Source organism: Pituophis catenifer, unplaced genomic scaffold (genome assembly GCF_029215685.1).
Source record: "Pituophis catenifer annectens isolate HBS135680 unplaced genomic scaffold, rPitCat1.0.hap2 SCAF_3, whole genome shotgun sequence".
In the NCBI taxonomy this organism is placed as follows: domain Eukaryota; kingdom Metazoa; phylum Chordata; class Lepidosauria; order Squamata; family Colubridae; genus Pituophis; species Pituophis catenifer.
In genome coordinates, this window is record NW_027256883.1 from 104,717,750 (window position 1) to 104,732,016 (window position 14,267).

The 14,267-nt window shown below is 45.8% G+C and overlaps 1 protein-coding gene across 1 annotated transcript; it reads left to right on the top strand.

Moving 5' to 3' along the window:
* The first annotated feature begins 6,023 nt into the window (after nucleotides 1-6,023).
* LOC139315017 (uncharacterized) lies at nucleotides 6,024-6,380 on the top strand. Its single transcript, XM_070941039.1, has one exon. It carries the CDS (start codon nucleotides 6,024-6,026, stop codon nucleotides 6,378-6,380), a length of 357 nt encoding a protein of 118 aa, XP_070797140.1.
* Nucleotides 6,381-14,267: the final 7,887 nt, after the last annotated feature.

Consider the following 14,267-nt stretch of genomic DNA (forward strand, 5'->3'; position numbering starts at 1 on the left):
TGAGTACATCAGATGCTTGAACAGGTTGTTATGTCAGATTGTGGAGAGGAAGGGGATGGAGCCAGCTGAAGTAGAACAAACCAGGATGGTTTTTGCAGGGTGCTTCCTCGGTCATGTTGTCTCCACAGAAGCAATATCAATCGACCCCACAAAGCTTGAGGCCATCACTTCCTGGCCCAGACTGCAAAATGGCTGATTTGCAATCATTCCTAGGGTTCTTCTCGTACTATCAAAGGTTTCTTAAGGGATTTTCAAAGATAGCTCGTCCCCTCAATGATCTGTTGAAGAATGAGAGAGCAGTGGATGTGTCCAACAGTTTGGGCCAGCTTCACCAGGATAAGGGGCCCAGGTACTCCCTAGAGTCAGTTCAAGCAGAGTGGACCCGAGCAGTGTGAACAGGCCTTTGACCAATTGAAGAGGAGCCTAACAACACCCCCATCTTGGCTTATGCAGACCCGAATTGCCACTACGAGCTACATGTTAATGCTACAGGACAGCCTTGGAGAAGTGTTTTATCAGGAACATGTTGGACATTAGATGCCAATTGCCTACATCAGCAGGGTTCACCCCAGTCAACAAGAATTTCCCCACCTATAAATTAGAGTTTCTGGCATTAAAATGGGCAGCGGTGGATAAGCTGAAAGACTAATTGCATGGGGCAGAGTTTGAGGTCAAGACCAACAACAACCCAAGCTTGACACCACAGGACATCAGTAAAGGCCATGGAATCACTGAAGATGTGACACCAAAATCATCTCCTACCTCTGAATGAAGCAGTATGAGTCTCCTGGTAGCATACCCTACCACCTGTGGAACCCTGTTCGACGAGGAGGGGTCCAGTGACTTGCACACAGCCCCCTTCTTCTGTACTGGAGGAAGAGGGGGACAGTGATGAGGAAAGGAGCTGTATGATCTGGTGGTGGTCACCTGAGCCCATTGAAGCTGACCCACCTGTGTCCGACACAAGTACTAGGGACCACATTAGCCAGAAGCATCTGAGTTTATGCCTCATGCTCAGGAGCAGGAAGACATCCTTGGGAAACCCGTAAGAGAGGCCAGTGAGCATTCCACACAGCAGCCAGAAGTGGAGAATGAACTGCCAGCCTCAGAGACACCTGAGGAAGACCACCCCAGCTGAGCCTAGAGAACTGAGAACAAAAAGGCAATACCCCGCTTCCACAAGATGACATATGACACTTTGGGCCACATCATGGAAGAGGCAGCATTCATGGCCAGAAGGACCTCAGAAGGACAACTGCAGTTCAATGAGCTCATGAGGAACAGTATGTAGACACATCCCCCATGCATAAACGAATGCATAGGCCATTAGGTAAAGCATGAGGTGACTCAGGGTTGGGAGAAATTGGGGGAGGCCTAGTGCCAAGACGCCTCCCCCACCCTGTAAGATGTCTGATGCTCTGCCTTCTGCCCCTTGGTTTCCCCAAAACCCTACGGGCCTCCTCCTTACCCTCACTTTCCCATCACCATTCGCTTACTTTTTGACGAGTTCAGGAAGTCAGCATAGAGAAGGCCATTCCCTCTCTGGGCCACATGGCACAATCAAGAAAAAGAAATCCCAGTCATTTTTGTTTCCATGGTAATCCTTTCCCTCAGACAGCATAAACCAATACAATATCTTCTTAGCTCTGCCAGCACTAGCTTTATGCTGTGACGTTAAGAAAAAAAAATCACACCTACAGTATTTTGATTTCCTGCAAACCTTTCTTCTCCAGCCAGCATTAATCAGTGCAATTTCTTCTTAGTGCTGCCAGTTCTAGCTTTATGCTAGTCTTATGCTAGCAGCACTAAGAAGATATCATAGTGGTTTATGCTGGCTGGGGGAAAAGATTTGGCATGGAAACAAAAGAGATGAGATTTCTTCTTTGCTCTACCAGTGTAAGACTAGTGTAACGCTAGCGCTGGTGGCACTAAAAAGATATCATAGTGGTTTATGCTGGCTGGGGGAAAGGATTGCCATGGAAATAAAAGAGATTTGATTTTTTTCTTCTTGATTATGCCATGTGGCCCAGCAAGGGAGCAGCCTTCTCTACGCTGACTTCCTGAGTTTGTCAAAAAGTAAGTAAGTGAATGGTGAGGCCAACATACTGGGTTCTGGGGGTTTCTGAGGACCTGGCCAGGTGAGATGGGAAGGAAATAGGTGAGTGGGTGTGCTGCAACATTTCTGCAGTCAGTCATAAGAGTGAATGACTATGGGGCGCTACAGAATTTGTAACTTTAAAACAGATTCATATTTAGCATTTTGGGTGTGCATTGTAACTTCTAACGTTCGTTGAATGGCCTGTTGTACCTCAAGGATTACCTGTATAAATCTAAGTATTATTGATATTGCTATTATTCAACATTAGCCACAGGAAGAATCAAAAGACTAACGTTGAAGAATAAATATTTTTGATTTAATTCTTTTACAAAAAAATAACACAAAATTCTTCTAAATTTTTGGGAATTTTTGGGAATTTTGAAAATGTTTGAATATTTTATTTTTTAGAAGAACTTCCAAAATTATTATTTTTTAAATCCTTTCAAATTTTTAAATAAATAAATAAATAACTGAAAAGTTTTACATTTTGAAATTTTAAATGAATTTTTAGAATTTTTAAGTTAGAATTTAAAACAAAATGGAAAAATCTATTATGGTTTCTTTTTCAAGTTTTTTATATTTTATAAATGTATGAAATCAATATGTGAACAATGTGGCATCTGGGTGTCATACGTGCTAATACAAATAAAACTAATAAAGTTAATCATAATTATTATATTCAATCGACTTATATATTTCTAGTAAATAATATGCATTTATCTTAGGTTGCAATCTATCATTGTTCAGTTGTTCCACATTTTCTCTTGTTATTGCTTTCATTTTATTATATAAAAATATATACATTGATATTCCCCCTTCTCTTATTTCTATCACCTATCCTAGCTTTTAATCATTATTAAAAGACTTTTCCTTTCTTTCCTTTCTAACTTCTAATCATGTCACCTACCTAAAAAAAAGAGAAAGAGAGAGAGAGAGAGAGAGAAGAGGAGAAGCAAATCAGAACAACAACATAAAAGAAAAGAAATCATCCATCCATCATCTCTTGCGTGCTTCAATACTTTTGATTGCTATGCTTTGAGAGAAAGAGAGGGAGAAGGAAAAGCAAATCAAAACAATTTAAAAAAAGAAAATTATCTTTCCATCATCTCTTGCCTCCTTCAGTAGTTTAATTGCTGTGCTTTTTTTTTTTTTGACTTGCCTTCTAGGTTCCTCTCTTAGGTCTTTATTTCTGTCTATGTTTGCTTCTTGGATGTTCAATCTAGATATTACTCCTGTCTTTACCCTCTTCCACTGCCTAATTTCAAAGAGTTCTACCCAGACCCCTGTCTCCCTTTATAATAATAATAATAATAATAATAATAATAATAATAATAATAATAATAATAATAATAATAATAATAATAATAATAATTTTATTTCTATACCGCTCTTTTCCCAAAGGACTCAGGGTGGTGTACAGCCTATTAAAAGCACAAAGACAGACATCAATTTAAAAATAATTAAAATTATTAAATAATTTCGGCTCAGATTTAAAACCCCAAATTTAAAACACCCAATTTAAAATCATTACATTGATTGCCCAGCCTGGTGGAACAGCAGGGTCTTGTGGGCACAGTGGAATACATGGAGGTCGGAGAGCTTACGCATTTCCGGGGGCAGTTCATTCCACCGGGCAGGGGCTCCCACAGAGAAGGCCCTCCGCCTGGGTGTCACCAGCTGACATAACTTGGCCGATGGCACCCTGAGGAGACCCTCTCTGTGGGAGCAGACTGGCCAGTGGGAGGCTATTGGTGGCAGAAGTCAGTCTCAAAGGTACCTGGGGCCTATGCCATGGAGTGCTTTAAAGGTGGTGACCAGCACCTTGAATCACACCCGGAAGACCACTGGGAGCCAGTGCAGCTCACTCAGGAGGGGTGTCACGTGGGCACAACGAGTTGCACCCATAACCACCCACGCAGTTGGAGCCTCCGAGTGCTCTTCAAGGGGAGCCCCATGTAGAGAGCATTACAATAGTCCAGCCAGGAGGTGACAAGGGCGTGAGTGACCGTGCGCAAGTCGTCCCGGTCCAGAAAGGGCTGCAACTGGCGAATCAGGCGAACCTGATAAAAAGCCCTGATAAAAAGATTCAATCAGGTGAACCTGATTGAAAAGCCCTTTCAAACACATCTTCCAACTCTCTTAATATATTTTCCCCCTGGTTTAATTCATCAATCACTATTATTTTCGAGGAAAAACTGGAAGTGTCACAGCGATACTGGTTGGGAAATAGGGCGAGAATTAGAATGAAGTCCATACATCAGGGGCAGAGATCGGTGGCAGGGTACACCCAGGAGTTCCGCGAGCTGGTGCCCTACAAGAGAGGGTGGTCAGAAGTAGCCCTGCTGGAAAGCTATAAGGATGGCCTTAATAAGGTCATCCTTAATAAGCTATTAGGATGGTCTACAAGGATTGCTGCTCCTGAGGGGCCCCTAGGGATCTGCAAAGTTCGTATGTGCTGGCCACTGACGTGGAGATCGACTTGGTCAGAGATCGTTTTCGCGGCGGGCACACCTGGAGCCAACCACCCTTCTCATCCCACAAGGGGGCTCCAAAGGCCGCAGTGGGACCTGCAGTCTCCAAGCTGAAGTCCACTGCATGCTTCAGATGTGGAAAGGAGGGGCACTGAGCGGCTGAGTGTTTCTCTAAGCCTGGACCCAAGGCGACCCCTAGTGGAGGGAAGAGAGCCAATAGAACATCCGCAAAACTCTGCGAAACTGCCCTAAAAGGGGTAGAAGTCATTGAGTTCGGTCCACTGGAACGGGGTGAGTTGAGAACTCCGACCCTCGCCAATGACAGCGAAAACGAAACCGATTCCGACGAGGACCTCCTGGTAAGTCTGAATGGGGGACCCATGATCATTCCAGTAGAACTAAAGGTATCATCCAACAGGGCCCACGGGAAGATGCTAGCCCTTCTAGATTCAGGATGCACCAGGTGTGTCATCAGCCCGGACATTGTGGAAGAGATGGACCTAAGACTAAAAATGATGAAAAGGCCCATTGCATTCTGTCAGCTAGATGGGTCAGTAGCTGGGGGGGGGGGACAGCCCATATTGTAACCGAACCAATTGAGATGAGGATGGAGGATCACCTAGAAACTCTGAGCTTTATTGTGGCCCCTGGCATGGAATGACCCCTCCTACTTGGGCTGCACTGGCTCTGTAAATGGAACCCGTGCATAAATTGGAAGAGGGATGTGTTGTGCATCCGCTCTAACCAGCAAGGGAAGAAAGGGGAGAACCCCTATTGTGTGGCCAAAGTGGGGAGCGAGGGGGCGGCAACTGCAACAGACCACATTGTGGGGGAGGAAAAGATTCCAAAAGAGTACCGAGACCTCCGGGAGGTGTTTAGTGAGAAGGCGTCAGATGTGCTGCCCCCCCCACCGGCCTACAGATTGTAGTATAGAAATCCTTCCTGGGGTAAAGCTCCCTAAACCAAAGATCTACCCCATGACCCCCCGGGAGTTGGGGGAACTACGAGACTTTATTGATAAAAACCTAAAACGTGGCTTCATCCAACAGGCTAGGTCGCGTGTAGCCGCCCCGGTGCTATTCCGGGAGAAGAAGGATGGGTCTTACTGCCTGATGGTTGACTATAAGAACCTGAACGCTATTTGCGTAGAAAACAGCTACCCACTGCCCCTCATGAAGACATGCTAGCCCATCTGGCCAAAGGAAAGATTTTACTAAACTGGACTTGCGGGAGGTGTATTATAGAGTTCAAATTAAGGAAGGTGATGAATGGAAAACTGCTTTCAACTGCCCGCTGGAATGTTTCCAGTTTAGGGTGCTCCCTTTCAGACTACAAGGAGCCCCTGCCATGTTCATGCAACTGATCAACGAAGTACTGCACAAACACCTATACAAGGGGGTTCTGGTCTACCTTGATGACATTCTTATTTACACCGAGACCATGGACGATGGTCCATGGTGAGAGCCGTCCTGAAAAAACTTAGAGCTGCTGAGCTGTATGCTAAGCTGTCAAAATGCGAATTCCACCAGACTAAAATTGACTCTCTGGGGTACCGCATTTCGCATGAGGAGATAGAAATGGATCCAGAAAAGGTCTGGGCTGTGTTGGAATGGGCTCCCCCATGTACCTGCAAACAACTACAAAGCTTCCTGGGTTTTGCTAACTTCTATCGACAGTTCATCGCCTCGTTCGCAAAAATTGCCTTACCGATTACTAACCTTCTGAAAACAAAAGGAGAGGTGAGGCCAAAGCCCTCCCAGCCTCTCGAGTGGACTATGGAATGTCAGGCGGCTTTCGAGAAACTGAAATGACTGTTTGCTGCCAAACCAGTCTTTAAACATCCTGACATGGAGGCCCCGTTTGTTGTCCAGCGATGTGGCCGTCGGGGCAATGTTACTCCAAGCAAATGCTGAGGGGAATTTGCAACCCTGCGCCTATACCTCTTGGAAATTATCTGAGACCGAGAGGAGATGGGCCATCTGGGAGAAGGAGGCTTTTGCTGTTCGTTGGGCACTGTCAATGTGGAGGCATTTCCTGGAAGGGGCGAAACACCCCTTTGAGGTGTGGATTGATCACAAAAACTTAGAGGCCTTAAAAATGCCATGAAAACTGTCACCTAAGCAAGTCCGCTGGGCCCAATACTTTAACCAATTTAATTTCTCCCTGCACTACCTTCCTGGAGGGAAGAACTTTATGGCAGATGCCCTCTTGAGACTGCCTCAATACAATAGTGTTTGAGAGGAAGTGATTCATCTGTTTATCCCCTCAAAACAGCTGGTGGCACTAGTGGTTACCAGAGCCCAGGCGAAAGGGGACCTAACCTTGTCCGGTGACTTGAGCAAGCAGTTAAAAGAAGCACTAAAAACAGACAAGTGGTTTTTAGCCCACTCCAATGAGTGTGCGCTTTGGGAGGGTCTTGCCTGAGTGGGTGCAAAACTGTATGTCCCCGCCAGCCTGAGGGGGGCAATATTACAATACGCCCATGATGCTAAAATCACCGGGCATTTTGGTTTCATGAAGACAATTCTGGTGGCCGGTGCTGAAGACATAGACGCCTACGTGGCGAGCTGCCCCATATGTGCTTCAGCAAAGAAGCCCCTGGGGAAAACCCCTGGGTTACTTCAGAGTGTAGGTAGGCCGGGAGCCCCATGGAAGGAAATCTCCATGGATTTTATTGTTGAGTTGCCCGAAAGTGGAGGGAATACAGTCATTTGGGTGGTTACTGATTTGTTTTCTAAACAAGTGCATTTTATCCCATGTCCCAAGATCCCTTCGGCTAAAATTCTGGCTAAATTGTTTGTCCAACATGTGTATAGATTACAGGGGGCTCCAGAACAAGTAATCTCGGACAGAGGGGTCCAGTTCACCTCCCACTTTTGGAAGGAGTTCCTGGGGTTGTTAGGCTCCACCCAGGAGTTTAGCTCAGCCCATCACCCTCAGACCAATGGGGCTTGTGAAAGAATAATTCGGTGTTGGAACAATACCTTAGATGTTACATAAATTATCAGCAAGATAACTGGGTGGACTTGTTGCCATTAAGTGGCACTCTCCACTTAAATTTCAATTTACTAGTCAATTTTCATTTGATTATAAAACAGTTTTAGAAGCAGAATAGTTTTTGTAAATAAATAATTCCAGCATTTTTAAATGCGAGTGAAAAAGCAATGCTGATTTAAATTGTTTCCTCTCTCTTTAAATCTCCTCCTTCCAGTTGCTAATCACTTAATCACTTTCCAAAGTGTTTGTTCACCATTTAACAGCTCTAAATCAATAGTTCCTCTGTGTTTCTTTGGGATTAAAATTTGTGTAGAAAGAATTCTTCTCACCCAGTTCACACATTGTTCTCCAACGTCCTCTCCTGTGTTGTGCTTAGATGGTCATCTGCTATCCCAGCTTTGTGGCACCCATCTTAGGTTGTCTCTTCTTCCCATCGTGGCATAGAGGAAAAAAGAAAAGTTGCATTCTCCTGCAACCTCATAGGGCACCCCTCCTTAGTTTCGCCACCTCCACAAGGCAGCTTTGGCTCTGTTCGGAGCCCACTAACAGGGAGAAGCCAGCACAAGAACGGAGAGCTCCGTTCTTTGTGACTGATATCATGGGAAGCTCCACCCTATTATGTCTTTTTAACATTTTGTAAACTTTTGAATTTTTAAATCCGTAAATGTACTAGGAAAAACAAAAAAAAAATCATGAAGAAAGAGACTGACATTGTTATGCTTTGCAAAATATATTCTATGTATGTGTCCATGGATGACCCAAATTAAGCATGTACCAAATGTAAACTAAATGAATTACTGGAAGAAAAAGCAAACGTTCTAGAGGCAACTCTGAGACTCAACCTACAAAACTAGAAACTCTAAGCCAGAAGATTATATCCAAACCAAACATAACAAAGGACAAACAACTACTAGAAAAAATGAACCTGTGTGTCCATGAACCTTTAGAGATACACCGATGGAAACAAGAGATAGACCGATGGAAACATGTCACACATAGAAGAAAACAGCAATCAAGAGCAATGCCTCTCTTGTATAGTTCAGCCCAGTCCAATGCAGCTCCACTAGAGCTGAACAGTCAATTTCATAGTCTCCCCCGGGAAGAAAACATGCAGACACCTGGAAAAGCATCAAGTGTTCCTGTGATAGGAAGAAAAATAACCCACACTTTCCCAGGGGAAAAAAGTAAGTGTTGGCAATAGGAAATTCATCTCTCAGGGGAACAGAATCAATCATCTATAGACTGAACAATCAATCTAGGGAGGTATGTTGACTCCCTGAAGCAAAGACAAAGATGTGGCTGAGAACCTTACTAAAATAATCAAGCCCATAGACTACTATCCCCTTCTTCTCTTTCATGTGGGGACAAATGATATGACAATAAACTTGAAAATAATATCAAAAGACTCTGAGCAGCTCAGCAAGAAAATTAAGGAGTTAGGAGCACAAGTGGTCTTTTCATCTGTACTGCCAACAAAAGGTCAACATCCAATGAGGGAACAAACAATTTTAGACATGAACCACTGGTTTAAGATTTGATGCCACCAAGAGATGCCCTCTGTGGATCCCCACCACAGTCAACCCACCACTTGTGTTTATGCTTGGCAGGCTCTCTGCTGGCATTCTTTCCTCAGCAATTGTCCACTGACACACATGTCCCACCATCATACATTCCCCCCTCCACAACTGGGAATTGTAAAGTAAAGACCTCACTGTCCCCTGAAAGTCTGCTTACACATTTAAGCATGAAGGGAACTTAACATTGTTATTTTTTCTGCAGACTGAACCATTTTAGCTTCTCACATCATACAGTCTCTGTTTTTATTTTTTTTAGCAAGTCCTTCCCCTCCAGGATAAGGCATGTGTGGGGTCTCTGGGAGGGGAGGGGCCATCTGTGTGTGCTCTCCACCTAGAGACACTGAGCTCTGGTTGTGGCCAGGACTCACAGGCCAGTGGATGCGAGTGAGAATGGAGGCCCCCTAAAGCTGGGATGCAGCTACAAATATAGCCTAGCTGTGGCTGGAGTGACTGCTGCCTGTCTGCTGCGACTGCCACTGTTGCTGCTGGGGTGGGGGCGGCTGTGCCAGGTGCCCATCCCACCCGGCCATCAGGAGGCATGTTTAAGTGTCCCACATATGCATAATGCCCGGGGACAAACACCCTTGGTGAATCGACAAAGAAAAGAGAGGCAGGAGCAGAGGCAGACTACTGCCGGGGAAAGAATGTGGGGGAGGGCCCTCCAAGCAAAATGCCGAGAGTGACCATGTCATATTGGAATTCAATACAGTATAATGCAGACACAAGCAATAGAATATAATCAAAATAGTAGTAATAAAAACATAATAAAACATAATCAAAACAGACTTTAAAATTGCTGGTTTCAACAGATATAAGGAGAGCTTGGGAAGGATTCCATGGATGAAAATCTTAAAGGGGAAAACAACTCAAGAATAATAATAATAATAATAATAATAATAATAATAATAATAATAATAATAATAATAATTTTATTTCTATACCGCCCTTCTCCCGAAGGACTCAGGGCGGTGTACAGCCAATTTAAAAACACAAGACACAACAATGATTAAAAATTAAAATAATTAAATAGATTTGGCCGGATTAAAACCCCAAAAATTTAAAATACCCCAATTTAAAATTATTATGTTGATAGCCCGGCCTGGCGGAACAACAGGGTCTTCACTGTGCAACGAAACACCTGGAGGTCGGAGATCTTACGTATTTCCGGGGGCAGTTCATTCCACAGGGCTGGGGCTCCCACAGAGAAGGCCCTCCCCCTGGGTGTCACCAGCCGACATAACTTGGCTGATTGCACCCTGAGGAGACCCTCTCTGTGGGAGCGGACTGGTCGGTGGGAGGCTATTAGTGGCAGAAGATGGTCTCGAAGGTACTCGGGTCCTATGCCATGGAGCGCTTTAAAGGTGGTAACCAACACCTTGAATCGCACCCGGGAGACCACTGGGAGCCAGTGCAGCTCGCACAGGAGGGGTGTCACGCGGGCACAACGGGTTGCGCCCATAACCACCCGCGCAGCTGCATTCTGGACCAGTTGGAGCCTCCGAGTGCTCTTCAAGGGGAGCCCCATGTAGAGAGCTTGGGAAGCTTGGGAAACTCCAAAAAATGCAGTTGTAAAGACCTAGTCTAGCACAATGCCACAGAAAAAGAAAAAGAAAAAATCCAAGAAAAAAACTAGCATGGTTCCACAAAGTTATCTCTGATAAACTGAAAGAGAAATAGGATAAGAATAAACAGGGACACATAACTAAGGCAGAACATCAGCAGATAGCCTGAATTTGCAAAGATAAAGTAAGAAAAGCTAAGGCTCAGAATGAACTAAAACTTGCAACAAATATCAAAAATAATAAAAAAATAACTTTCTTTCAACCTATAACAGTGATGGCTAACCTTTTCCGGACTGACTGCCCAAAGTGTACATGTATGAGCGCAAATGTGCACACGCACCCAAATCCCAAAATGCAATGCGTGTGTGGCCTCCATGCATGTGCCCCACCCCCTGCATGTACCCTGCCCCTGCATGTACTCCACCCCCCACGCATACATGCGCACTCCCCACATCCCCCACATGCACTGTGCCCCCACGCATGCACACACACCCTCCCCACATGCACCCCACTCCCTGTGCATGCACGGCAGAGACCTGAAAACCATCTGGTGGTTGGGAGATACGTGCACACGTGCAGCAGAACTGAACTGGGGCGACGGCTTGCATGCCATCAGAGAGGGTGCTGCATTCCACCTCTGGCATGCAAGCCATAGGTTTGGCCTATGCTTCTCGTAGATCTAGTTTGGTGAACATCTTCCCTTTGGCCAAGTGGGCTAGCATGTCCTTCATGAAAGGCAGTGGGTAGGTGTTTTCCACGCACATGGCATTAATACTTGTAAAATCAATGCATAATCTAATCGACCTAATATTTCTTCTCTTTGAAGAGGATGGGGGTGGCTACCTGGGATTTGGCAAATTGGATGAACCCTCGGGCCAAATTGGCATTGATATATTCCCTTAATTCAGTCATTTCTCTTGAGGTCATGGAATACATCATGGGTTTGTGTAGTTTAGTCCCTGGTACAAACTCTATGGTGCAATCAGTATGTCGGTGAGGTGGAAGTGCATTGCATTCTTCTTCACTAAATGCATCTGCTAGGTCCTGATACTCCTTGGGGATCTGGGGGCTCCCCGGATGCAGTTCTGCTGTGGTGGCTGCTTTTTCATCATTCTGCAGCTTGGCTATCTCTTCCTCCACAGGGTCGGAGGGGGAGGGGGCCTAGCCCCAGCTTTATTTTTCTGTAGCTGTCTTCCCAGGAGATGGTGGGACACCATTTGTCCAGCCATGCCCGTCCCAGGATGATTCCTTCAGGCATTTTTGGTGCCACCACAAATCGAATAAGATCCCAGTGGTGGCCCATTTCTAAGCATACTGATTTGTTGATCAGAGTGGCAGATGTCTCCCCAATTTGTGTCCCACTGACTTGTTCAAAGCGTAGGGGGTTAGCTAGGGGCTGCATTTGAATACCTAGCTTTTGGCAGAGGGGGAGGCTGATCAGGCAGCAGGTGCATCCCGTGTCTATGATGGTCTCTACTTCCCCTTGGGCTTCAATATAGATTTGATGATGAATGGATAGATGGATTTACTCACCATTGGGTTGTTCTCACTTTCATCACTGCTGTCGTCAACGGTGATGTCTCTCTGGCCAGAGTTTCCCCCCCCTTTGCGGAGGGGGGAGACCTTGATGGCTTGGTGGGCCACTTTTCTTTCTTCTGCAGATCTCCGTGGAGGCCTTTCAGGCTTTGCCAGTCCAGGAGCTTTCGGCTGGGGAATGGGTGCCAGCACCAGGCATTCTGATACACAGTGGCCTTGCTGCCCACACCAAAAACACTTGATCGGTGCTGTAGAGGTCCCCCTGGGCAGCTCTTCCACTGCCGGCCGAGCTGTCTTTTCAATTTTTTCTCAGATATCTCTTTACGGTGTGGGTGGATCTCAAGATCCATGGCCACTGTTATGAATGCAGTCAGGAACTCCCTGGAAGATACAGGTGTTGTGCAGCTCCTGGTCCAGACCCTCCTTGAAGTAGTGGACCAGGAGGCGTTGAGGCCAGTACCACAATTTTCCAGCAAGCCTCCAAAACTCTCCGATGTACTCTTTTTAGCCGGGCAACCCCTTTGCTTAATCGCCTTAATCTCCACCTCTGCTTCATGGCCTTGAGCCGAGTCTTCAAACCAGGGGTGAAATGCTCCCGGTTCAGACCAGATCACCCGATCCGGTAGCAATGGCAGATCGCCCGGAGAACCAGTAGCAAACATCCCTACCCCCCCATGCCCAGCTGAGCCACGCAATCATCAGAGGCTTTTTAAATTATTTTTAAAAGCATTTTTTCTACAACTTCTTCCACTGAAAAAAATGCTTTTAAAAGTAAAAAAAATCCTCTGATGATCGCGCGGCTCATCTGGGATTGTCAGAGGTTTTTAAAGGCATTTTTTTAAACAACCTCTTCCGCTGAAGAGGTTGTAGAAAAAATGTTTTTAAAAGAAAATAAAGCCTCTGCCGATCAGGCAACTCAGCTGGGATCGTCAGAGGCTTTTAAAAAAGAAAAAAGCCTCTTCCAATCAGGCAACCCAGTTGGGATTGTCAGAGGCTTTTAAAAGAAAAAAAAGCCTCTGCCGATCAGGCAACTCAGCTGGGATCATCAGAGGCTGAAGAGGTTGTAGAAAAAATGCTTTTAAAAGGCTCTGATGATCCCAGCTGAGTTGCCTGATTGGAAGAGGCTTTTAAAAGCATTTTTTTACAACCTCTTCAGCTAGGTTTTAAAAATAGAAAAAAAAAGTTGGCCATGCCCACCCAGTCACATACCCCCCCCCACCAAGCCATGCCCACAGAACTGGTAGTAACAAATTTTACATTTTGCCACTGCTTCAAACCTCTTCCTTAACTCCTACAGGAAGTCATCAATGTTCTCGAGCTCTGGGACGCCCTCATCGTGGAATTGGGTCACCCACTCTGCTACTTCACCCTCTAGGTTGTCTGTGATGGCTGAAATCATTTCTTGGTAAGTGAGATAATAATCTCCGTAGCAGTCAATGTGGGTCCAAACCCGGTTGAGATAGAAGGCCAACTTGTCTGGACTTCCATCAAAGGCAGCTCTGAAGTGGGGTGGGGCTGTGGGCTGTGCTGGTGATGGAGGTGGCTGGGGTGCAGGAACAGGAACAGGTACCCATTGGAGTTGGACACAGCCTTGATCCAGGTAATATGCCCATCCAGGTGGCATCTGGGGCTGTCCCATTGGGCTGGCGAGACTCCAATGCCTGGGTGGGCTCCCCTGTGAGCTGGGATTTGACCAAGCCAATGGAGGTGGTGGTGACAGGCTGGGCTCTCAAGGAAGTAGCTCGAGCCCTCCTAGAGAAATGTAGTTGTGCACTGGATTGCCCTAGTGGGAGCAGCATTGCAGTTGCTCACTGAGTAGATCGGTCCTTCTGGGCAGAAAACTTGAAAGTTGGCTGGCTGAGGAGCACCATCCCTTGGCTGGACATTTGATGCTGCCCAACACTGTTGAGGCTTAGTTGGCTGAGCTTCTCTGGCAACCCCTCCAGGATCTGGCTGCGGGTCATAGTGTCATAGTGTCAGCCCTAGGCCATCTTTGAATTTGGATCTTCAGGGCTGCCACAAGTGG